This window comes from Erythrolamprus reginae, unplaced genomic scaffold, assembly GCF_031021105.1.
Source record: "Erythrolamprus reginae isolate rEryReg1 unplaced genomic scaffold, rEryReg1.hap1 H_5, whole genome shotgun sequence".
NCBI lineage: Eukaryota > Metazoa > Chordata > Lepidosauria > Squamata > Dipsadidae > Erythrolamprus > Erythrolamprus reginae.
This window is the reverse complement of record NW_027248506.1, coordinates 710,216-737,304: the sequence shown is the minus strand read 5'-3', so window position 1 is coordinate 737,304 and position 27,089 is coordinate 710,216. Positions and strand designations below refer to the sequence as shown.

At 42.8% G+C, this 27,089-nt stretch overlaps 1 protein-coding gene across 3 annotated transcripts in view; it reads left to right on the top strand.

The window, feature by feature from the left end:
* Positions 1 to 11,668: 11,668 nt before the first annotated feature.
* The window catches only part of LOC139155738 (protein FAM13A-like), a 118,144-nt gene continuing 102,723 nt past the window's right edge, over positions 11,669 to 27,089 (top strand). Inside the window, exons 1-4 of one of the 3 annotated variants that reach the window (XM_070731009.1) lie at positions 11,669 to 11,874; positions 15,303 to 15,495; positions 19,447 to 19,656; positions 23,508 to 23,688. In XM_070731009.1, coding sequence (XP_070587110.1) covers positions 11,848 to 11,874; positions 15,303 to 15,495; positions 19,447 to 19,656; positions 23,508 to 23,688 — 611 coding nt within the window. In that variant the 5' untranslated portion in view covers positions 11,669 to 11,847. Of the gene's footprint in view, positions 11,875 to 15,130; positions 15,496 to 19,446; positions 19,657 to 23,507; positions 23,689 to 27,089 lie in introns of all 3 variants that reach the window. The other 2 variants (XM_070731008.1, XM_070731010.1) reach the window with 2 other exon arrangements.

Below are 27,089 nucleotides of genomic sequence, written 5' to 3'. Positions count from 1 at the left end.
TTCAGAATTGTCAGGTTACTTAAGTAACCCTCGGTAGCTTTAGATAAAAAGAGAGGGGTGACTAAATCTGAAATAGGTTTAGTTTTATTTATTTTATTTTCATGAGATAATGTAGCAAAACATTCCCAAACTGAGGAGCGGAGAATAGGAAGGTTGGGTTCAGGTAGAAAGGTTAGAAGGAACGGTGCTTTCTTAACTGTATAAACCTTTCAAAGTTGAGACTCTAACACACTAAATACACCTGGTGTCTACACATTAAATACACCTGGTGCCCAAACCCTTCTAGCTGAATTTTGCCCATTGAAGGTGCTTAGTCTCAAAAGGAAAAGTGCATAAATTTCCAACCGTCCTGATACTTCAAAGCCAGATTTTGTCTTAAGCATTTGGGACTTCCGTGTACTCATTGACATGCTGGTTTTTGTGGGTTTTTTTGTTTCGTTTTGTGCAGTTTTCTCCAATGATTCTCAGAGAATAGATGAATAGCTATACACACACACATAGATTGAGCTCCCATGAATCATTAGCACAACAGTTTTATATGGTAATGAAATTATTCTAATCATATAGTAACTATGGTTGGTATGGTAATATGGAAAAGAACGTGACTGTGGGCTGCTATTCATAACAGTTGTGCTGTATATAACCTCTAGCATTGAAGACAATTCCCCAGGGGTTTTTTTGTATTGTTTCTTCATAGAAGGCCAGGGCGAAAACACAAGGACTAGATAAGTTGCTTGTGTTTATGTTTATGTTATGTTTATTAGATTTGTATGCCGCCCCTCTCTGTAGACCTGGGGCAGCTCACGACACAATAAAAAACAGTTTATAACAAATCTAATAAATTTACAATTTAAAATATTTTTAAAAACCCATTATTAAACAGAGAGACACACAAGCATACCATACATAAATTGTATAGGCCCAGGGGAGATATTTCAGTTCCCCCATGCCTGACGACAAAGGTGGGTTTTAAGGAGTTTACGAAAGGCAAGGAGGGTAGGGGCAGTTCTAATCTCTGGGGGGAGCTGGTTCCAGAGAGTTGGGGCCGCCACAGAGAAGGCTCTTCCCCTGGGGCCCGCCAACTGACATTGTTTAGTTGACGGGACCCGGAGAAGGCCCACTCGGTGGGACCTAACCGGTCGCTGGGATTCGTGCGGCAGGAGGCGGTCTCGGAGATAATCTGGTCCGGTTCCATGAAGGGCTTTATAGGTCATAACCAACACTTTGAATTGTGACCGGAAATTGATCGGCAACCAATGCAGACTGCGGAGTGTTGGTGTAACATGGGCATACTTAGGGAAGCCCATGATTGCTCTCGCAGCTGCATTCTTCATGATCTGAAGTTTCCGAACACTTTTCAGAGGTAGCCCCATGTAGAGAGCGTTACAGTAGTCGAGCCTCGAGGTGATGAGGGCATGAGTGACTGTGAGCAATGACTCCCGATAGAGGTAGGGCCGCAACTGGTGCACCAGGCGAACCTGGGCAAACGTTGTGTTACCAGCAGAGCACAGATTCTTAAAGCTATAATCCTGTCATTTCTGTTCATTAATTCCACTTAAATTTGACTGTTTTTATGTGTGTCATAACTAAATAGATTTTTGAAAAATTGAGCCATTTTAATAAACTTCATGTAAATCAAGGTTATTCTTCAGGTGAACCAGGTGGGTTTTTTTTTTAGGATTCCTTTGTCAAGAAGCAATTGTCTGGAAGGGTTCTTGAAAGCAGCGGAGGGAAAATTTACACCCAGGAGCTAAAAATCTGGCTTGTTGTATTGTAATTTGAAAATTATGCACTGGCAAATTTATTAAAACTATTGAAGTTGGCCCATAAACTGAAATAAGGATTCCTAATCCCACTGTTTCCCGCCCCCTTTTTTTGATCCTAATTCAGTTTAATAGTAGACATAGGTTTGCGAAGAGGGACGGCATATAAATCCAATAAATCTAATCTAATAAAAGGTAGAGGTTTCCCTGTCAGTCATGTTTGACTCATCTGTTTCTTAGCCGAGGGAACCAGCATTGCCAAAAACAATTCCAGCATTGCTATATATCAAGGGCCCACAGGTGTTACCTCCCCACCAAAGCGGTACCTATTTATCTACTCATATTTTCATGCTTTCGAGCTGCTAAAATCACTGGTTCCCAACTTTTCTAAAGCAGCCACTCCTTAATACAGCTTCTCATATTGTGGTGACCCCCAACCATAAGTCTAGCACCAATTCTCCCAACAGAGCTTTACGCTGATTGGCAGGCAAGTCAGAGGGGCATTCCCACTGGTGCCAGAATAGAAGCTTTAGTTCCTAACACCGTGAGAAATTTCTATTTTTCCCACGGTCTTAGGCGACCCCTGTGAAACATTCGTTCGGCCCCCAAAAGGGTCCCGACCCCCAGGTTGAGAGCCACTGTGCTAGATGACCAGGAGCTGGAGCAAGTGGGTGCCCACCCCATTGTAGGGAGCTTAGATCCTGAATCTGAGCGGTCAGCTCTCCCAACTATGCAGCTCAGCCACTGCGCCCCTCATTTAAGTATGTCATAAATGGTGAACTTTCTGCCTGGAAAAAGAAACCTTTCCTAATTATGAAGGATAATTATGTTCTATTCGATTCTCAGCATGTCCAGTTAGTGGCTACTTGGGCAAAATGGCCACAAGGCCTCTTACATTCTACTAACAGTTTCTATTCCATTCTGTCCCTAATTTTCTTCCCCCAATTCTTTCTTTTTTTTAAACTTGTAAGTATATTTTTCTGTAGAACAATACCCGTAACCAGATTCTTCATTTCTCCAGGAAATATCTGCGAAAGAATAGCTTCTTAAAAGAAAGATGAATGGGTCTGACTGCATTTGGGACTCCTTAAATTACTTAATATACAATTGCTACAAGCAATCTCTTCCTAGCTAGCCTTACCGATCTGAAGAAAGTTGCAGAAACGTATAGCTTTCACCAACTGTTTCTTAAATCCTCCTGTTTTCTTTCTACAATAAAGCAATACATCTCTCTGGCGATTTAGCTACTGTCAGCCATACATAAGCTGAAACATTTATGGAGTCCAGTTTGGGAAAAAAAATGCCGCCCATCACCGAACACTGAATTCGGTTTATGTTTTGCTCTTTTCTCAAATTGCCCATGTTTATTATCCAGTTCCATCCTGGATAAGTGTTTGATTATTGAATGTCCATGTTTGGGGTTTGTCCTGTTGATGAAGTTTGTGATATTGACACACTCCTGTTGTCCAAAATGTGAACTTTATGTGGATCGTGTGAATAATAGTAAATGTTGGTGATGCTCGGTAAGAGTTGTTGATGCTCGGCTTCTCTTACTGCCTCTTACGCTGTTGGCACCAAACTGTCGTTGTGGCTCTTTCACACTCCAAAAGGCCTGGTGTTGCTTCTTGCTTCTTCTTGTGTCTTCAGACGCATTGTTTTCACCCATGGGTTGTGATGTGGCATCCATAAAAGAATCTCCGGACCATTTTCCCCCGCGCTTTCTCTTCGGGATAAGGTTATGAATTTTGGGCACTTTGAAGAGACAAACCAATGATCACGAATCACTTATTATGGGCCAGAACAGTAGAAGAAACAAACAGCTAGAAGATACCTTTCCAAATGTAGATGGCCTTGAAGATGCTTGACAAAAACCGGACCTCTTATTTTCACCTCATTTACAATGACTGTTGCCTTTTCAGTAATGGGTGAAACCAAGTATGGATTTAAGCAGGAAAGAGACAAAAACAATGAACTTCTCTGACTTTGAGGAAAGAGGACCATTTGTCTTAAAGGTTCTCAATTCAACCCAAACACCTCGAATTATAGTGTTTCCAATACATACAGAAATACCTAAGTATTTTCAGAACTGACAATAATGGAAAAAAGAAAAAAAAGCTTCCAGAGACTGCACTTAAACAGGCAGAGCAATTGACAGGAGTACATCCAGAGTATATATATGTGTGTGTTGTTGTTTTTAAGGGGGGGGGACTTGGGACTCAACAGTGACAATACAATGGGTACATCAACCTGCTGAAATGCATTTGCTGTAAAGCAATAATTTGCCCTTGATGTTCCCCCTCAAAAGCCCATAACACCAGCACATTTCATGTTGCAAGATTTGATTCTTGAGGACTTTGCAAATTCAGAATATAAGCAGCTTTAGTAGCCTTTATTAATCATCATTAATAATAAAGGTCAACGCTTCTGGGATGCCTGTCGGATGCGTATTTAACACATGTAAAAAAGGGACAACACAGTAGATTTAGTATTTAGACTTATATACCACTTCACAGTGCTTTACAGCCCTCTCTAAGCGGTTTAGAGGGTAAGCCTATTGCCCCCAGCAATCTGGGTCCTCATTTTACCCACCTTGGAAGGATGGAAGATTGAGTCATCCTTGAGCCTACTGAGATTCGATCTGCCAAACAGGTGGCAGCTGGTGATCAGCAGAAGTAGCTTGCAGTACTCTAACCACTGCACCACGGAGGTATATTAGGTGGCACCTGCTGCCAAATGATTCTTTCGCCCACTTACCATGTTTGGCCCCCAGATATTTCTGTCGTCCCCCCGTTACCACAACTAAAGGATTATAAAAAGAATCCCAATTTCATGTCAACCACCCATTTCCACCACGACAAGAACATTCAAGCAGTCTTAGAAAATACTATTTGAATCATTCAACTATTGCCTTATTAGAGACCATCAAATTATATTTATATGCAAAATAATGCACTTGGGGAAATTGTATTGGCAGTTCCGTGCTAGCAAAAACTTCAGAAGAGGAGGATTTAGGGGTAGTGATTTCTGACAGTCTCATAATGGGTGAGCAGTGTGGTCGGGAGGTAGGAAAAGCAAGTAGGATGCTTGGCTGCATAGCTAGAGGTATAACAAGCAGGAAGAGGGAGATTGTGATCCCGCTATATAGAGTGTTGGTGAGACCCCATTTGGAATACTGTGTTCAGTTCTGGAGACCTCACCTACAAAAAGAGATTGACAAAATTGAACGGGTCCAAAGACGGGCTACAAGAATGGTGGAAGGTCTTAAGCATAAAACGTATCAGGAAAGACTTCATGGACTCCATCTGTATAGTCTGGAGCACAGAAGGAAAAGGGGGGACGATTGAAACATTTAAATATGTTAAAGGGTTAAATAAGGTTCAGGAGGGAAGTGTTTTTAATAGGAAAGTGAACACAAGAACAAGGGGACACAATCTGAAGTTAGTTGGGGGAAAGATCAAAAGCAACGTGAGAAAATATTATTTGACTGAAAGAGTAGTAGATCCTTGGAACAAACTTCCAGCAGACGTAGATAAATCCACAGTAACTGAATTGAAACATACCTGGGATAAACGTATATCCATTGTAAGATTAAATACAGGAAATAGTATAAGGGCAGACTAGATGGACCATGAGGTCTTTTTCTGCCGTCAGTCTTCTATGTTTCTATGTTTCTAACTCATGAAATGGGTTTGTACATTGTGTTTTGCTGTTGTGAGCCGCTCCAAGTCCTCAGAGAGGGGCGGCATACAAATCTAATTAATTATTATTAATTATCATTATTATTAAATATAATTTAAATGAATAATTTGTAGAGTTCATCTGCAAATATATGCAGGTGAATGGATTGAGGTTTTAAGTTTTCAATGGCCAATCCCAATTTGAAGTTTATTAAGTGAAAAGATTCAAGTGTACAGACAGGAAGGTTGTGGGTACACATACATGCAAAAACAAGCCTTTAGCCTAACCATACATTAAAGTATGAATAGTGGGCCATCCCAACATCTGGTTTACAGCTGGGATTTGACCTGACTGGCCTGCTTTGCCAAGAATCCAATACGTCTTTTGAAATGAGGTTTTTAGGCTGCTAAAGCTTCCTTATGTTCCTGTAGCTGTGATTTTATATTTATATATATATATTAACGGGGGAAATTACTGACTGGTGTGCTATACCAAATAGCTAATTTTAGCTTGAAGCTGTACCGTAGTGTTTATTTTGGATATTTTAAACGTGCATGTGAAAACCGGTTCTATAATAATATGCTAGAGCTACTTATTGGTTTGGCCAACTCCCAACAGGAAGCTCCACATTTTTCTGTTTCACACCTTGGATGTCCACAGTAATAAATATAATAAAAGTATGTCTTTATTAACTCTGGTTCGTTGATTTTGTAGCTCAAATGCAAGTCCAAATTTACAGGGAGATTTTGGACTCTGGAAACAAGGAAATGGATTTTGTTCTGCTACTGAAAATATGACAAGACAGTGAATTCGTTTTATATATTCGTCCTATTGGTTAGATCCTGCCTTTCCTTAAAAGCTCTTTTGAAATCTTTCCATGTTCCATATAAATGTTCCATTGTCCACAAAATCCTATGCTGCAACGTCCTGCCTGTCAATTACTACTTCAGCTTCAACCGCAACAACACGAGAGCACGCAACAAATTCAAACTCAATACTAATCACTCCAAGCTCGACTGTAAAAAATATGACTTTAGCAACCGAGTTGTCGAAGCGTGGAATTCATTACCGGACTCAGTAGTGTCAACCCCTAACCCCCAACATTTCTCCCTTAGACTCTCCACGATTGACCTCTCCAGGCTCCTTAGAGGTCAGTAAGGGGCGTCCATAAGTGCACTGGTGTGCCTTTCGTCCCCTGTCCAATTTGTCTCCCCTTATCCCATATGTCATATATCTTTCCTCCCTTTCATATATCTTCTCCATTTTCATAACTTTTCCTTATATGTAATACTTCATGCCCATTCCCCTCAATGTTTTCTGTATTGGACAAATACATAAATAAATACATACATACATACATACATACATACATACATACATACATACATACATACATACATAAATACATACATACAAATGTAACCTTCCCCTTGAAATATGTGTGCCAGGAATTTTAGGAATTGAAGCCTCAGCATTATCTTTTGTTATAGTATCTTTATTGTTTTCCAAAAAGAAAAGAGTAAAAGAAAATTTTAAAAAAATAAGGAGTAAAAAGATATTTCTCACATATTTTGTTCTAGTTTAACAGATCTAATCCATTTCTATTACCATTATCTTAAGGCCCTCACTCTGGGAGGAGGCTAAAAGTATCGGAGATGCTGCTTTCCAAAACCAGTAAATTTCAAAACGTAAACAAGAAAACTAATGAGCCCATTAAAGGCTATATGACATTTATTGCCGCATTCTGTTTTCTTTTTTCTTTTAAAATTGTTCTTGCCATCGTAGCGAATGCCTGAATCTCTCGCCTTCTATGGCTTTCTTTCATTTTTGGCTTATTTGATGGGACTTCCCGAACCCAGCCAAGCTTGTTGAAACTCCTTCAAAAATCCAACTCTGTTCCATTCCAATAGACCTCATTTGTTTAATCGTGTTAAGAGACATAGAAAAAGTCTCAGCCCTGTCTTTACAATGGAATGTAGCATGCTTGACAAGTGATTTTTTTTTTTGGCCTAATTGGAGTTTCTAACTAAAATAAAAATTAAAAGTGGCCCTTGTGTTTTATAGAATCTACAGCAATCTTCCACAGAGGATAAGATGTCAAATCTAGACATTATATCACATAAATATGTGATATTGAAGGGTCCCATCAATTAGACAATATCGCTTGGCGGGGCCTAGGGGAAGAGCCTTCTCTGTGGGGGCCCCGGCCCTCTGAAACCAGCTCCCCCCAGAGATTCGCACTGCCCCCACCCTCTTCGCCTTTCGCAAGAACATGAAGACCCATTTGTGCTGACAGATAATTAGCCCCTGGCCGATGAATGGAATGAATGGAACATATTTTTACAATCCAACCAATCAGGCGTTTACAGTGGGGGTGTCCCTCTGACCTTCCTGCCAATCAGCTTAAAGCTCTGCTGGGAGAATTGGCACTAGACTTGTGGTTGGGGGTCACCACAACATGAAGCACTATATTAAGGGGCTGTGGCATTGTTTGAGAACCACTGTATTCCCTCCCTGATGTAGAACATTATCTCTATGGTGAGGGGCGGCATACAAATCCAAGTAATAAATAAATAAATAAATAAATAAATAAAATAAAGATTGGGGGTAGGTACTTACTATTGCTTTTACGTTGGGCTTTTAACTGAGAGTGAGTAGGACAGTGGTGTGGCCGGCCAGCAGCCTCTGCAACTGGTAGCGGATTCCGACAGCAAAGAGGCGGATGTGGTAAATTTGTATGCCGCCCCGAGTTTTCGGAGAGGGGCGGCATACAAATCCAATAAATACTGTAAAAGCGCCAACTGGCACCTGAATCGGATAGTGAAAAGCCTGGAGGGGTCTCGGTGCCAGAGGCAGAGATGTAGCCCGCGCTCCAGAAGCTCCTGTCAGTGATGAGGAAGAAGGGGAGGAGCCTATTCTCAATGCACAGGCACGCAGTGCTGCCAAAAGGCAGGAATGGCTCCCTCAGAAGGAAGTCTCCTCGGCAAAGTGGTTGTGCCAGAATTTCAATATATTTCCTTGTTCCATCAAACTGGTGCAACAGCTTAAGTCAGGGGTCGCCAAGCATAGCAAGACTTGTGAACTTCAACTCCCAGAATTCTCCAGGCAGCTATGTTGGGGTCAGTCAGGGGTCCCCCAAATGTGGCATTTGACCAGGGAGAAAGGCTTCGATTTCTGCTCCGGACAAAAGAAAAATATCACTTGGAAGCAGGGCCATTCTTTTCTTTTTTGACAGAAATGCAGAAAAGATTCAAATAAATAAATAAATGTTGCCACCTGCTGTAAACTTTGAGAGCTAAAACTAAAATAGTGAATGTTCTCTTTCAATTTCACGCAAAAATCAAAGGCAGCTGTTGCAGGATTGGGGAAGAGAGCAAAGACACACACACACACCCTCGGCTTCTGCACGTGAAGCCTCCGCCCCCTCTATCTATTCCTTTTCAAGAGTGCGACATTTGTCTCTTTAAGGCAGTGTTTCCCAATCTGTAGCAGCTTTAAGATACAGTGGTACCTCTACCTAAGAACACCTCTACTTACAAACTTTTCTAGATAAGAACCGGGTGTTCAAGATTTTTTTTGCCTCTTCTCAAGAACCATTTTCCACTTACAAACCCCAGCCTCCGAAACTGTAAGCAGAAAAGGCAGGGAGAAGCCTCCGTGGCGCCTCTCTAAGAATCTCCTGGGAGGAAACAGGGCCGGGAAAGGCGAGGAGAAGCCTCCGTGGGGGTTCTCTAGGAATCTCCTGGGAGGAAACAGGGCTGGGAAAGGTGGGGAGAAGCATTCGTGGGGGTTCTCTAGGAATCTCCTGGGAGGAATTGGGGCTGGAAAAGATGGGAGAAGCCTCCATGGGGCCTCTCTAGGAATCTCCTGGGAGGAAACAGGGCCGGAAAAAGCAGAGAGAAGCCACCGTGGGGCCTCTCTAGGAATCTCCTGGGAGGAAACAGGGCCAGAAAAGGTGGGGAGAAGCCTCTGTGGGGCCTCTCTAGGAATCTCCTGGGAGGAAACAGGGCCAGAAAAGGTGGGGAGAAGCCTCTGTGGGGCCTCTCTAGGAATCTCCTGGGAGGAAACAAGGCCTCCACCCTCCCTGTGGTTTCCCCAATTGCATGCATTATTTGCTTTTACATTGATTCCTGTGGGAAAAATTGCTTCTTCTTACAAACTTTTCTACTTAAGAACCTGGTCACAGAACGAATTAAGTTCATAAGTAGAGGCACCACTGTATATGAGTTTCAGCTCCCAGAATTCCCCAGCTAGCATGCAGGCTTTACAAACAAAAGTACATTTTACTCCTGGACTTGATGGCTTCTGTTCTCTGAAATCTCCCCAGAGTTGGGTTCCTATTAGTTCGGGCCGGTTCTATAGAACCGTTAGTAACTTGGCGACCTAGGTCACTGGAACCGGCAGCGACCCAGTCCTCTCACACCCCTGAGCTGTAGGCACCACCATCTTGGGTTTTTTGTTTCTGCACATTTTTTAGTATTGCACATGCACATATGCACACCAAGCAAGGGTTGCAACCTACTTCTGCTACCGGTGTTGATGTGTGCACAGCTCTGGGAGACTGGTAGATATGCGCACATGTCCAGAAGGCACATTTATTTTATTTATTTTGTCCAATACACAATAATGTACAATGAAGCTTACAGAGATATAGTAGAGAAGAAATATGAGATTTAGGAGAGACTATAGGACAGGGGACGGAAGGCACTCTGGTGCACTTATGTACGCCCCTTACTGACCTCTTAGGAATCTGGAGAGGTCAACCGTGGATAGTCTAAGGGTACAGTGTTGGGGGTTAGGGGATGATACTACAGAGTCCGGTAATGAGTTCCACGCTTCAACAACTCGGTTACTAAAGACTTATTTTTTACACTCAAGTTTGGAGTGGTTAATATTAAGTTTAAATCTGTTGTGTGCTCTTGTGTTGTTGTGGTTGAAGCTGAAGTAGTCACTGACAGGCAGGACGTTGCAGCATATGATCTTGTGGGCAACAGTTACATCATGTTTGAGGCATCTTAGTTCTAAACTTTCTAGGCCCAGGATTGAAAGTCTAGTCTCGTAGGGTATTCTGTTTCGAGTGGAGGAGTGAAGGGCTCTTCTGGTGAAGTATCTTTGGACATTTTCAAGGGTGTTAATGTCTGAGACGCGATATGGGTTCCAAACAGATGAGTTGAATTCGAGGATGGGTCTGGCAAGTTTTGTAAGGTCTGGTAAGTAGTGGGAGATTGCCAGAGCAGAAGCTACGATTAGGTTTACAACTCTTGAAGCCTTCTTGGCTATATTGTTGCAGTGGGCTTTGGCACTTAGATATTTTGTTATTACTATATCCAGGTCTTTAACCGAGTGGGGATTATCTGTGATAATTTGATTATTCAGTTCAATAAATAATAATAATAATAATAATAATAATAATAATAATAATAATAATAATTTATTTGTTTATTTGTTTGTTTGTTTGTTTGTTAGATTTGTATGCCGCCCCTTTTTCTAGACTCGAGGCGGCTCACAGCAACAATAAAACAATGTACAACAAATCTAATAATTTTAAAAAACACTAAAAAACCCTGGTAAGTAGTGTGAGATTGCCAGAGCAGAAGCTACGTAGGATTAGATTAACAACTCTTGAAGCCTTCTTGGCTATGTTGTTGCAGTGGGCTTTGGCACTTAGATATATTGTTATTAGTACAGTATACCCAGGTCTTTAACCGAGTGGGGATTATCTGTGATAATTTGATTATTCAATTCAATAATAACAATAACAATAATTTATTTGTTTATTTATTAGATTTGTATGCCACCCCTCTCCCTAGACTCGGGGCAGCTCACAGCAACAATAAAACAATGTACAGCAAATCTAATAATTTGAAAAAACACTAAAAACCCCATTATTAAAAGCAAACATATACACAAGCATACCATGCACAAACTGCATAGGCCCGGGGGGGATGTCTCAATTCCCCTATGCCATAATAATGATGATGATGATGATGATGATGATGATGATAATCCAGAGGCCAAAGGTGAGTTGAAAACAAGCCACAGATTTAAGACAAGGAATACTTCATGGACCGTCTGAAGGCGCTTGAGGGCCGGGGCGACCGACTTCCAGCAGCAGGGCAGCCCTCGCCGGCCTCCCGTGGAAATCCCTGGAGTTTCCGCCGGGGAAACCTACCTAGGCCTCGGCTGGGACGTCGTCCTCCCCCCCCCCCCCGGTCACGTGACTCCCAGGGCCGCCCTCCAGGTTCCCCTCACGGCTCCTCTCGGGCGTCCCGCGTTGTGAAGGGAAACTCCGCAAAGACTTCGCGGGGGCCGCTTTCTTTCCTTTTTTTAAGCGTGGAGAGAAAAGCCCCCGCCGAAGGGATCCACCCCGCCTTGCAAACCCCTGCCGGCGCCTTCTTGGGAGAGGATGGGGGCGGGCGCCTTGGCCGTCTGTGTGAGTTACGGGCTGGCGGGCGGGTGTTGGGGGCGGAGGGGGGGGGGCAGAGAAGAGGGCCGTGGCTTTTCAGGCGGCCGAGCAAGCGAGTGTCCAAAGCAAAGGGGGGGCGGGCGAAAGCGCGCGCAGGGAGGGCGGTTGGAAACGCCTCGGCTGCGCTAAACTCGGTGAATTGCGCGATCAGAGGTCCCCAAACTCGGCAACTTTTTAGACTTGTGGACTTCAACTCCCAGAATTCTCCAGCCAGCTATGCTATGCTGCTATGCTGACTGGAGAATTCTGGGAGTTGAAGTCCACCAGTTTTAAAGTTGCCAAGTTTGGGGACCTCTTGCGGTCTGGATTGTTATCCGCCGTCTGTTTATTGTTGGGATGTTTGTGTATATGTGTTTGTTTATTCATTCATTCGATTTTTTTTTTTTACGCCGCCTTTCTCCTCAGACTCAGGGCGGCTTGTACAACCTGTTAGCAAAAGCACTTTTGAACAGGAGCCAGCCCATTGCCGCCCACAGTCCGGGTCCTCATATATACAGGGGAGGTGGACAAAAAAATGGAAACACTCGACTTTTTGGCATCATAATGTTTGAACATGTTCAGATCAATCAAAACTTGACATATTTTAATGGGGTTTTTAAAAATTCTGTTATTTGATACATATATATATATACACACACACACACATACATACATACAATATACAATATATATATGTATGTATGTAAGTATGTATGTATGTATGAAAAAATGAAATCTGAATGAATGAAATATTCTCCTTGAATCCTTTGTGCTGTACAAAGTTGAAGGTGCTGACAACAAAATGAAATTGATTTGTCAATCAGTGTTGCTTCCTAAGTGGACAGTTTGATTTCACAGAAGTTTGCTTTACTTATATTATATTGTGTTGTTTAAGTGTTTCCTTTATTTTTTTGAGCAGTGTATATATATTTGTATTCTATTCCATTCTATTCTATTCCATCCCATTCCATTCTATTTTCTATTCTATTTTCTATTCTATTTTCTATTCTATTTTCTATTCCATTCCATTCTATTCTATTCTATTTTCTATTCTATAATGATCTGGATGATTGAGAATCTCCATAGACCTTATGCATTGATGACATTACCTAGTCTGGCTAATGAAACGCCTGCAATGAACCAACCAAAGAACCCTCATAGCCTTCTGGGACAGATGTTGCCTCCCATCAACATCAGGAGAAGGGGTTAGTTGCTTTGTTTGGGAGGATGGTTTTTAGCTCAGATGCCTTCACTTGTTCAGTGGCGTTTGTGCCCATGCCTGGAAAACTACCCGTGAAGTGAGATCTCGTCCGGTTTGTGTTGTTGTTTTACAAACCCTGTTGGATTTTATTACTGTTTTGAAAAGTTATTTCCGTGCTAGCCTGCGGTTCAGGAATTCGCAGCTTTCGATTTCACAATAATTTAACAGTTGCACAAGTGGCGGGCTGCATGTTTTAAAAGAAGAGGCGCGAGGGAAAATAGGATTTCGCCTGACGGTGGGGACTTCTTGATTTGGGGACGTCTACTGTCCTTTTTGCTGAACTTTTGTCAGTAAAAGTGATTTAAATTGTCCGGCCGTTGACCTCTAAAGCAAGTGCTTGCACATCTACCTGCGGGATGAAGATGCTCCAAGTTGTGATTGTAAACGGGCCACTTGTTGCCTCTTTGCAGAAGCATTTTTTTAAACAATCAGAAGCAGGCAAGATCTAACACGACTTGAAACAGGGTTTGTTCAATGCTGATTGTTCAGGAAGGCCTATGGAGATCTCGGGTACTAGGCTCGTGTTTATTCCTTCCCCTTCCTTCCCTCCTTCCCTCCTTCCCTCCTTCCCTCCCTCTTTCTTTCTTTCTTTTCTTTCTTTCTCTCTTTCTTTCTGTCTTTCTTCCTTCCTTCCTTCCTTCCTTCCATTTCACTCATTCATTGTCCTTTCCTTACTCTTCCTTCCTTCTTTCCTTTTTCTTTCTTCCTCTCTCTTTCTCTTTCTTTCTTTTCCACTTCATTCATTCATTCTCCTTTACTTCCCCTTCCTTCCCTCCCTCCCTCTCTTCCTTCCCTCGCCCTCTTCTTTCCTTCCTTCCTTCCTCTTCCTTCCTTCCTTTTTTCCTTTTCATTCATTCTCTTTCCTTCCCCTTCCTTCCCTCCCTTCCTTCCCTCACCCTCTTATTTCCTTCCTTCCTTCCTCCTTCTTTCTTCCTCCCTCCCTCCCTCTTCCTTCCTTCCTTCCTTTTTTCCCCTTTTCATTCATTCTCTTTTCCTTCCTTCCTTCCTTCCTTCCCTCCTTCCCTCCTTCCCTCCCTCCCTCTTTCTTTCTTTCTTTTCTTTCTTTCTCTCTTTCTTTCTGTCTTTCTTTCTTCCTTCCTTCCTTCCATTTCACTCATTCATTGTCCTTTCCTTACCCTTCCTTCCTTCTTTCCTTTTTCTTTCTTCCTCTCTCTTTCTCTTTCTTTCTTTTCCACTTCATTCATTCATTCTCCTTTACTTCCCCTTCCTTCCCTCCCTCCCTCTCTTCCTTCCCTCACCCTCTTCTTTCCTTCCTTCCTTCCTCTTCCTTCCTTCCTTTTTTCCTTTTCATTCATTCTCTTTCCTTCCCCTTCCTTCCCTCCCTTCCTTCCCTCACCCTCTTATTTCCTTCCTTCCTTCCTCCTTCTTTCTTCCTCCCTCCCTCCCTCCCTCTTCCTTCCTTCCTTCCTTTTTTCCTTTTCATTCATTCTCTTTTCCTTCCCCTCCCTTCCCTCCTTCCCTCCCTTCTTTCTTTCTTCCTTCCTTCCTTTTCCCCCCTTTTCATTCATTCTCTTTTCCTTCCTTCCCTCCTTCCCTCCCTCCCTCTTTCTTTCTTTCTTTCTTTCTTTCATTCTTCCCTCCTCATACCAGAACTAGGCCTTCAGCCTGGGCAACCCTTCCTTAATGAGACACAGAGATAATTCTTTAATTTACAAGCACGACGTTCTGCTACGACTGCCTACCAGGATGGGAAACGCCACGCCTCTCTGCGCATGGCTGCAGTACAAATCCACACTCCAGTGTTGTGTTACCAATATTATTGCCGTTGCGTAACACTACATCTATGTTTACCCTCGTTTTTTCAGGGAAACTGGGGCCCATTCATCAAATTACATTTAATTTCTGCTCCGCCCAGAGTTTCCTCTGGTTCTGCAGCTTGGACGTTTCTAAGTTATCCACCCCGTTGCTTGGCTACGGATTCGGGCCGCTCCTGTTGACTGTCTTTTTCCTGTTCAACGCCAGGGTGTCTGCATCTGTGCAGGATCTATCCCAGACCTTCTTTAGAATCTGGACCCCAGGGAAGCTTGTGGAGCGGATCCCTCCAGATCCCTTTCGGAGAGGAGTGATCTGTGAAGCCATGCCGCCTCCCATCGTCACTCTGACCGGCTGCTCTCCCTTTCTGTGTCCTTTCAAGCAAAGCAACTCGGCCGTCAGGCTTAAAGAGGACGTGAAAAAGGTTGCCGTCCAGCCCCCCAGCAGACAGAAGGGATCCTGCCCCCACCGGAGGCTTTTCGGCGCCGGCCTTCGAGAAATGGAGCAAGAAGGGCTGAGCAAGGGTGGTGTCCCAACAGTGGTGCGGGATGTTGTAGAATATCTGTCTTGGCACGGTAAGATGATGGCAAGTCCTCTAAACAAAAAGGAAAGGAAAAATTGTTTATTCCGAAGCTAAGATTTCTCAGCGTGGTCACTTTAAGAGGAGTGGACTTAAACTCCCAGAATTCTCCAGCCAGCTATTCATTTTGTTTTGTTTCTATTTTGATTTATATATTTGTTTGTTTGTTTGTTTACTCATTCATTTGAATTCATTTATTTGTCTATCTGTTTGTTTGTTTGTTTATCCGTCGGTCCATCCATCAATCCATCCATCTATCAATCAATTTATTTATGTATTTATCCATCTATCTGCCTACCTACCTACCTACCTACCTACCTACCTATCTATTTATATTATTATTATTATTTATTATTATTTATTAGATTTGTATGCCGCCCCTCTCCGTAGACTCGGGGCGGCTCACAACAATAACAAGAACAATGTAAAAACAAATCTAATAATTTAAAAAACACTAAAAACCCCATTATTAAAAGCAAACACACACACAAACATTCCGTGTATAAACTGTATAGGCCCGGGGGAGATGTGTCAATTCCCCCATGCCTGACGACAGAGATGGGTCTTAAGAACTTTACGAAAGGCAAGGAGGGTGGGGGCAGTTCTAATCTCCGGGGGGAGTTGGTTCCAGAGGGTCGGGGCCACCACAGAGAAGGCTCTTCTCCTGGGTCCCGCTAAACAACATTGTTTAGTCGATGGGACCCGGAGAAGGCCAACTCTGTGGGACCTAACCAGTCACTGGGATTCGTGCGGCAGAAGGCGGTCCTGGAGGTATTCTGGTCCGATGCCATGAAGGGCTTTATACATCTATCCATCTACCTATCTCAATTTATTTATGCATTTATGCATCCATCCATCCATCTTTATTTATCCATCTATCTATCTATCTATTTATCTATCTATCTACAGTATCTATCTATCTATCTATCTATCTATCTATCTATCTATCTATGTATTTATCTATCTATCCATCTATCTACATATCTATCTATCTATCTATCTATGTATCCATCTATCTATCCATCTATCTACATATCTATCTATCTATCTATCTATCTATGTATCCATCTATCTATCCATCTATCTACATATCTACCTATCTACCTACCTATCTATCTATCTATCTATCTATCTATTTATGTATTTATCCATCTATCTATCCATCTATCTACATATCTACCTATCTATCTATTTATGTATTTATCCATCTATCTATCCATCTATCTACATATCTACCTATCTATCTATCTATCTATCTATCTATTTATATATCTATCCATCTATCTATCTCAATTTATTTATGCATTTATCCATCCATCCATCCACCCGCCCACCCACATCCCTGGGATAAACATATATCCATTGTAAGATGAAATACAGGAAATAGTATAAGGGCAGACTAGATGGACCATGAGGTCTTTTTCTGCCGTCAATCTTCTAACACTCACACAGTGCAACCTCAATTGCGTTTAAGAACTGGGGAAGGGAGATGTTGAAACCAGGGGCATCTAAATTACTAATTTTATGCCCAAATGTGTTCGACTGCAATTCCAAACATTTCCCAGGCAGCTTTTCAGACATGTGTCAAATCCTGCCGGGTTTATTAAAGAAGACTTAAAAATCAAACTTATTTGACTAGATGAACCCGCAAGGCCCCTGCCTTCTCTATTATTCTAAGATTCTGTCAGGGTCTCTCGCCTGAGGAGGGGGCTGGACTAGATGAACCCTCAAGGCCCCTCCCTTCTCTTTTATGCTGCAACCTTCTACCTGTCAATGACTACTTCAGCTTCAACCATAACAACACAAGAGCACGCAACAGATTCAAACTTAATATTAACCGCTCCAAACTTGACTGTAAAAAATATGACTTTAGCAATCGAGTTGTCGAAGCGTGGAACTCATTACCAGACTCAGTAGTGTCAACCCCTAACCCCAAACATTTTTCCCTTAGACTATCCACGATTGACCTCTCCAGGTTCCTTAGAGGTCAGTAAGGGGCGTGCATAAGTGCACCAGTGTGCCTTCCGTCCCCTGTCGAATTGTCTCTCCTTATCTCATTTATCTTTTCTTCCTTTCAAATATGTTCACCTATACTTTTATATCTTTTCTTCCATTCTTTGCTTTATTTATATTATGACATATCTATTCTCTTCAATGTGTATTATGTATTGGACAAAATACATGTAAATAAATAAAATAAAATAAATACATAAATAAATAAACATTCTCATCTTCTCCAGCAGAGGGCAGACCAGGATTTCTGTTCATTCTGAGTATTTGAGGTTTAGTGGTTTAGCATATTGACAGCTTCTTACATTAACCTTGTTAGATGGGGCATTGCAGTCCTACCCAAATCACTGGTGAAATGGAATGGAGAGATTGCAGCTCACTTAACGTGTACGTCAAGTGGGATTTGAACACTGGTTTTCGCACCTTGGAAACTGTTCTTCACTGTGACCTCTGCTCCACTGTGTTATTTAATAAATATATTTACAGAAGTTTCATGGAACTTTTCTAGGAGCTCTGAATAGCAGTGGCTTTGTGGATATCCCTTTTTCCTTAGCAGTACAATTAGTCCTCAACTTACGGCCGGAATTTGTGTTGCTAAGGAGGCTGTGGTTAATTGCACCCAATTTTGCATCATTTGATTCGATTCGATTCGATTCGATTTTATTTTATTTTATTGGATTTGTATGCCGCCCCTCTCCGTAGACTCAGGGCGGCTAACAACAGTGGTAAAAACAACATGCGACAATCCAATACTAAAACAGCTAAAAACCCTTATTATAAAACCAACATACACACAAACATACCATGCATAAATTGTAGCAGCCTAGGGGAAAGAATATCTCAGTTCCCCCATGCCTGACGACAGAGGTGGGTTTTAAGGAGCTTACAAAAGGCAAGGAGGGTGGGGGCAATTCTAATCTCTGAGGGGAGCTGGTTCCAGAGAGTCGGGGCCGCCACAGAGAAGGCTCTTCCCCTGGGTCCCGCAAAACGGCATTGTTTAGTCGACGGGACCCGGAGAAGGCCCACTCTGTGGGACCTAATAGGTCACTGGGATTTGTGCGGCAGAAGGCGGTGCCGGAGATATTCTGGTCCGGTGCCATGAAGGGCTTTATAGGTCATAACCAACACTTTGAATTGTGACCGGAAACTGATCGGCAACCAGTGCAGACTGCGGAGTTTTGGTGAGACATGGGCATATTTGGGGAAGCCCATGATTGCTCTCGCAGCTGCATTCTGCACGATCTGGATAGATAGATCTGAAGTTTCCGAACCCTCTTCAAAGGTAGCCCCATGTAGAGAGCGTTACAGTAGTCGAACCTCGAGGTGATGAGGGCATGAGTGACTGTGAGCAGTGAGTCCCGGAGATTAGAATTGCCCCCACCCTCCTTGTCTTTTGCAAACCTCTTTAAACCCACCTCTGCCACCATGCATGGGAGAACTGAGACATCTCCCCCGGGCCTATACAGTTTACGTATGTTATGTTTGTGTGTATGTTTGCTTTTAATAAGGGTTTTTTAATGACTTTTAATCATTAGATTTGTTATATACTGTGTTATTATTTGTTGTGAGCCGCCCCGAGTCTACAGAGACGGGCGGCATACAAATCTAATAAATTGAATTGAATTACTGGGACCACCAAAAGTTGGGAAACAGACCAAGGCCTCATCAGCTAGCCATACCCACTGGGACTTGAACCTGCAATTTCTGACCTCCGGAGGGCCTCCAGGGGGCTGAGGAAGCGGTTTTCACCCTCCCCAGGCATTGAATTATGGGCATGGGCCCTCGCGCATGGGCAACAGTGCGCACACATGCTATTTCAGCACCTGTGGGGAAAAAGGTTCACCATCATTTGTTCTATCCACGTTTTTTATCCACATTTATTATGTTTTTAACACAAGCCAGGAAATCTTATCTCCTTTTATGTATGTCATTACAGGCCTCGCGCAGGAAGGTCTTTTCAGGGTGAATGGCAACCTGAAAACAGTGGAACAGCTGCGGACAAAGTTCGAGGCTGGAGATCAAATAGATCTCGCCGCCGAGGCTGATGTAAGCTCGGCTGCCAGTTTGCTGAAGTTATTTCTGCGCGAGCTGCCCGACCGAGTCATCCCTTCTGCGCTCTACCCCAAATTCATCCAACTTTATCAAGGTGATGGTTTCTGCGTAAAAAGCATTAAACTAATCTTTATTTCTCTACCCCTGGATAATTATTTTCTAGGAAAGGGCCTGCGGTTCCATTTAAAATTGTATATTTGAACACAGATCCTTCATCCACATTTTAATAGAATAAAACATGTCACCGATCAATGAATTCTCTTTCAATCTTTTTCAATCTTTCTTTCAATCTCCCTCCCTTCCTTCCTTCCTTCTTTCCTTCCTTTCTTCTTTCCTTCCTCCCTCCCTTCTTTCCTTCCTTCTTTCTTTCCTTCTTTCCTTCCTCCCTTCCTTCTTTCCTTCCTCCCTCCCTCCTTTCCTTCCTTCCTTCCTTCTTTCCTTCCTCCCTCCCTTCTTTCCTTCTTTCTTTCTTTCCTTCTTTCCTTCCTCCCTTCCTTCTTTCCTTCCTCCCTCCCTCCTTTCCTTCCTTCCTTCCTTCCTTCTTTCCTTCCTTCCTCCCTTCCTTCCTTCCTTCCTTCTTTCCTCCCTCCCTCCCTCCCTCCCTCTCTCCCTTCCTTCCTATATTTAACAAAATTACAAAAGTGAAAGAGATCTTGCAGGTCGTCTCTCTAGTCTAAACCCATGCTCAACACCCTATATCAGGGGTGTCAAACTCAAGGCTTGGGGACCTCATCGGGCCCACGAGGTGCTTAGATCTGGTCCATGGGGCCAACCTGAAACTATCAAAAGACCCGCCCGCAGTGCCTCTGTTGTCCAAAATAAAGGGGGCTGTGCCACCCCCCGTGACCTGTTTTTGGTTGGCAGAGTGCTTCAGGGGACTGTGGAGGCTGAAATTGATCCATCTGGCTCCCAGTTCAGCCCAGTTTTGCGAACCGGTAGCAGCAACGGTGGGATGCTCCACCCACCTGCCTGGGATGCTTTGTCCACTTATGCGCATGCGCAGATGTATCATGCATTCATGAACTGGTATCAATAGATTTTAGAAGCCACTACTGTCTGCACAGCAGCCTTGTAATCCATTTTGGCTGGCAGGGTGCTACAGGAGGCGTCCGCCCCGTCTCTCCGCTCCCTCCCACCCCCCAGCTGCCCCACAGAGGAAACTACAATGCTGATCTGGCCCTCGAAGAAATCCAGTTTGACCCTACCCCTGTCCTAAGCCTTTTCAGACAAGTGGCTGTCCAGTTTCATTTGCAAAATATGGAACACTTTACATTGAAGCTGCGAAAGGCTGCTCTCTCAGAATCCAGAACAACCTTGCAGTTTAAAAATAATAATAATCACCCTCTTTAAATGCTATTCTGGGCTTTCTCAAGTTTCAACTTTGAGTCCTGTTTGCCCCTTGTTCCCAGGTATGTTTTTTGATAAAATCAGGGTCTAACTGGACACAGGCTTTGTTTCCATAAACACGTATCACTCAACAAGAGCTGGTTATGCATTGCACTATTCAAGTAATAACACTTGAAGGAACTCTTTGCCTCTGTAGTGTTTACAGAAAGCAGTAATTTAGGAAGTGGGTTAGAGGACTTTTCCCGCATGGATTTAAAGGTCACAGTGAAGAAATGCACAACTTGGGGAAAATCAAATTTTGTCTGTTTGTTTGTTTATTGTATTTACATTCCGCTCATTCCAAAACGGACTCAGAGCAGCTAACAAGTGACATAAATACAACAATAGTAAAATGCAATCAGAATACACAATAAAATTGTGGAATGAACTTCCAGCAGACCTGGTTGGTAAATCCACAGTGACTGAATTTAAACATGCCTGGGATAAACATAGATCCATCCTAAGATACAATACAGGAAATAGTATAAGGGCAGACGAGATGGACCATGAGGTCTTTTTCTGCCGTCAGTCTTCTATGTTTCAATGTTTCTAAAATCAGTAGTATAATAAAACAATAATATCCTAAAACAGTGATGGCAAACCTTCTTTTCCTCGTGTGCCGAAAGAGAGTAGGCATGCACTATCGCGCATGTGTGAGTGCCCACACCCATAATTCCAGAATATTTCCAGGACTGCCTTCTGCTGCACGAATCCCAGCGACCGGTTAGGTCGCACAGAGTTGGCCTTCTCTGGGTGCTGTCGACTAAACAATGTTGTCTGGCAGGACCCAGAGGAAGAGCCTTCTCTGTGGCGGCCCCGACCCTCTGGAATCAACTGCCTCCAGAGATCAGGACTGCCCCCATCCTCCTTGCCTTCCGCAAACTCCTCAAAACCCACCTCTGTCGTCAGGCATGGGGAAAATTGATTCCCCTGGGCCGTTTCCACTTTATGTATGGTCTGTATGGGTTTTTTTTAATATATATTAAGGGTTTTAAATTGTTTTTAATGTATTGGATTTGTACTGTTTCTTGTTGTGAGCCGCTCCGAGTCTTCGGAGAGGGGCGGCATACAAATCTAAAAATAAAATAAATAAAATAAAATAAAATAATAAAAGAAAAGCCTCGGAAGGGCGAAAATAGCTTCCCCTGCTCACTGGAGGCCCTCTGGAGGCTGGAAACAGCCTGTTTCCCAACTTCTGGTGGACCCAATAGGCTCGTATTTCACCTCTCATGCTCCAAATGTTTCCCTGGACCCAGGGAAGGGTAAAAGGCCCTCCCCCATCCCCATTTGAAGTCCACAAGTCTTAAAGTGGCCAGGTGACTCCTGCATTAAAGCTTTCAAATCCTACCCTTTTTGTAATGCGTGCATCAGACCAGTGTCCTTCACCAAGACGTTAAATTGTCTAGTAATGAATTTTATCTCAATAATAATACAAAGACTCAATTATGATCCCCCGGGATCCAATCTCTTTCATAAGGAAGCAGTTTTTCTGGCTGTCTGCCTGATTAGGAAATACTTTGGACAGCTAATTGCCTCCTACAAACTCCTGCTGATTTTCAAGCTGATTCGGTATTTTTCGATTTTAACAAAGACCTGCTATAATTTTGTGGAAATACAGCAAGATGCTAATCTCTTTCAAGATAAAAAAATACTTTGTAGTCAAGGTAGCTATAATCAAACTGTTTACAGTGGTACATCTACTTAAGAACTTAATTCTTACAAATCTAATAAATTGAATTGAATTGAATAATTCGTTCCATGACCAGGTTCTTAAGTAGAAAAGTTTGTAAGTAGAAGCAATTTTTCCCATAGGAGTCAACATAAAAGCAAATAGAAACATAGAAACATAGAAGACTGACGGCAGAAAAAGACCTCATGGTCCATCTAGTCTGCCCTTATACTACTTCTTGTATTTTATCTTAGGATGGATCTATGTTTATCCCAGGCGTGTTTAAATTCAGTTCCTGTGGATTTACCAACCACGTCTGCTGGAAGTTTGTTCCAAGCATCTACTACTCTTTCAGTCAAATAATATTTTCTCATGTTGCTTTTGATCTTTCCCCCAACTAACTTCAGATTATGTCCCCTTGTTCTTGTGTTCACTTTCCTATTAAAAGCACTTCCCTCCTGAACCTTATTTAACCCTTTAACATATTTAAATGTTTCGATCATGTCCCCCCTTTTCCTTCTGTCCTCCAGACTATACAGATTGAGTTCATGAAGTCTTTCCTGATACGTTTTATGCTTAAGACCTCCCACCATTCTTGTAGCCCGTCTTTGGACCCGTTCAATTTTGTCAATATCTTTTTGTAGGTGAGGTCTCCAGAACTGAAGACAGTACTCCAAATGTGGTCTCACCAGCGCTCTATATAAGGGGATCACAATCTCCCTCTTCCTGCTTGTTATACCTCTAGCTATGCAGCCAAGCATCCTACCTGCTTTCCCTACCGCCTGACTGTACTTTCTCTCTCCTTCTCTGTGAGGGAGTACAGTTCATTTTTGCTGCTTTTGTGTGATATGTACCACAAAATAAATATATCATGTTTTCTTTCTTTACAGCCAGCCAAAAGTGTGGCCTGGAGACCAGTGACTTAAGAGACCTTTTGAGACAGATGCCCGACACTCACTATCGTCTCCTTAAGTATCTTTGCCATTTCCTGAAACGCGTTGCCGAGCATCATTCGGAGAACAAAATGACGGTTTCCAACCTTGCGACGGTTTTTGGACCGAACTGTTTTTGGTAAGCTCTTTCCCGATTCGTATTTCCTTTCCCTAGCTGAGGGAAACTCCACTTGTAGGGCAGACCAGGTATAGGGACCCCAGGAAAATTGCCCACAAGATCATACGCTGCAATGTCCTGCCTGTCGGCGACTACTTCAGCTTCAACCACAACAACACAAGAGCACACGACAGATTCAAGCTTAATATTAACCGCTCCAAACTTGACTGTGAAAAATATGACTTTAGTAATCGAGTTGTTGAAGCGTGGAACTCATTGCCGGACTCCATAGTATCATTCCCTAACCCCCAACACTTTATTCTTAAACTGTCTACGGTTGACCTCTCTAGATTCCTAAGAGGTCAGTAAGGGGCGTACATAAGTGTGCTAGAGTGCCTTCCATCCCCTGTCCTATAGTCTCTCCTATATCTCATATACTCCACTATATCTCTATAAGCCTCATTGTATATTATTGTGTATTGGAATAAATAAATAAATATATATATACTGTATATCCCACTGACTCACCAGGAAGTTTCTACACAGCAGGCAATTGCTGAGCCATCAAACCACACCCAGCCACCAGTATTTATAGAAGGAAGGCAGCTCAGGTCTCGCAGTGTTCGCCCTAGAACAAGGACAGAAAGAACATTCTTTGTTGGGCTTTTTTGAAGATGTTTTTGATGTTGGGTGACCATTTTAGGTCTTGAGATATGATGGAGCCTGGAAATTTGAAGGTCTCTCCTGTTGATACTGTGTTGTCTAGTATTGTGAGAGGTGGAAGGGTGGAAGGGTTTCTCCTAAAGTCCACCACCATTTCTACGGTTTTGAGTGTGTTCAGTTCTAGATTGTTCTAGTCACAACACAAGGATATTGTTATTGAGTCTTTGGAGAGGGGCGTCATACAAATCTAATAAATTATTATTATTATTATTATTATTATTATTATTATTATTATTATTATTATTGTTCTCAAAGAGAAGATGTTGGCATGAAGTCTGAAACAAGACAGCATTAAATTTCCTCAGTTAATAGAAACATAGAAACATAGAAGATTGACGGCAGAAAAAGACCTCACGGTCCATCTAGTCTGCCCTTATACTATTTCCTGTATTTTATCTTAGGATGGATATATGTTTATCCCAGGCATGTTTAAATTCAGTTACTGTAGATTTACCAACCACGTCTGCTGGAAGTTTGTTCCAAGGATCTACTACTCTTTCAGTGCAATAATATTTTCTCACGTTGCTTTTGATCTTTCCCCCAACTAACTTCAGATTGTGTCCCCTTGTTCTTGTGTTCACTTTCCTATTAAAAACACTTCCCTCCTGGACCTTATTTAACCCTTTAACATATTTAAATGTTTCGATCATGTCCCCCCTTTCCCTTCTGTCCTCCAGACTCTACAGATTGAGTTCATGGAGTCTTTCCTGATACGTTTTATGCTTAAGACCTTCCACCATTCTTGTAGCCCGTCTTTGGACCCGTTCAATTTTGTCAATATCTTTTTGTAGGTGAGGTCTCCAGAACTGAACACAGTAATTGTCCTTCTTCTCATTTTTGTGGCTCAAATCTAGGCAAATGGCTCAGCAAAATTATGTGTTTATGTGTCACTTTTTTTCATTACTCATTCTTCTTACCTGTTGCAAAATTGCCCTTGCAAAAAAAGCAGCCCAGGGGGTAAATACAAGCGTTTAATTGCACCCTTGTTTGAGCTTTGTCAAATCCCTTAATCCTGCTTAATGGTTTGAGTCATACTCCCAAATTTTCTTTTTAAGATAGTCCCGGACAATATTTAACTACAAAAGATTCCCTCTGTGGTCTGCGACTGGACGTGACTAACCAGAGATTATAATGTTTCGCTGCCATGTAGTCAGACTCTTCAAGGTCTCCTAATCTAATGAAATGCCAGTGTGGTGTAATCTGGTTTTGTCAGATTGAGTGACTCAGTGATTGGCAGGTGTGTTGCACCAAATTTGATTAGACTTAGTATAAATATCTCCACTGCCATCTGGCATAGAGGTCTACTGTATGTCTTTTCCTTGTTTCTTTTAATCCCCAGGCTCCTAAGACTCGTGTGAGCCCTGTTTCTTGATACACATAACTTCTCTAATGAATATACCAGTGATGGCAAACCTATGGCACAGAAACATAGAAACATTGATCTTTCCCCCAACTAACTTCAGATTGTGCAACCTTGTTCTTGTGTTCACTTTCCTATTAAAAACACTTCCCTCCTGAACCTTATTTAAGCCTTTAACATATTTAAATGTTTCGATCATGTCCCCCCTTTTCCTTCTGTCCTCCAGACTCTACAGATGGAGTCCATGAAGTCTTTCCTGATACGTTTTATGCTTAAGACCTTCCACCATTCTTGTAGCCCGTCTTTGGACCCGTTCAGGTGGCACACAGAGCCATATCTGCCGGCACATGAGCTGTTGCCCAAGCTCAGATGTGCTGGCCAGCTGATTTTTGGCTCCCACCCGAGCCTCTGAAACTCCCAGAAAAGGCAGGGAGAAGCCTCCGTGGGGCCTCTCTAGGAATGTCCTGGGAAGAAACAGGGCCGGAAAAGTGGGGGGAAAGCCTCTGTGGGGCCTCTCTAGGAATCTCCTGGGATGAAATAGGGCTGGAAATGGCGGGGGGAAGCCTCTATGGTGACTCTCTAGGAATCTCCTTGGAGGAAACAGGGCCGGAAAAAGTGGGGAGATGCCTCTGTGGGGCCTCTCTAGGAATCTCCTGGGAAGAAACAGGGCCGGAAAAGTTGGGGAGATGCCTCTGTGGGGCCTCTCTAGGAATCTCCTGGGAAGAAACAGGGCCGGAAAAGGTGGGGAGAAGCCTCCGTGAGGCCTCTCTAGGAATCTCCTGGGAGGAAACAGGGCCTCCACCCTCCCTGTGGTTTCCCCAATCGCACACATTATTTGCTTTTACATTGAATCCTTTGGGGAAAATTGCTTCTTCTTACAAACTTTTCGACTTAAGAACCTGGTCACCGAACGCCTTTGGAGCCTGGGCCCACCAGAAGTTGGGAAATGGGCAGTTTCCACCCTCCAGAGGGCCTCTAGGGGAGGGGGGAGCTGTGTAATTCAATTGAGGCATTGAATTATGGGTGTGGGCACTCGCGCATGCACGATAGCGCACGCCCATACTCTTTCGGCAGCGGAGGATGTGAAAGTAGTAATAGCTAATGGGAATTGCTAGCCATTTTGAAGGCACAGTGTAAAATTGCTCAAGTAACTACTGCCAGAGATTATCAGAGTAATTTTATTCTACTGTTATTTGATAGCATGGAAGAACATATCCTCTCTCGCTTCAAAATACAGCCAAGAATCGGAGCCTTCAAACTCAGAAGCTTCTGCCTATCATTTCTTGGAAAGTTATATGAGGCATTGAGCTAAAAATAAACAGATAAGGGCAGCACCAGT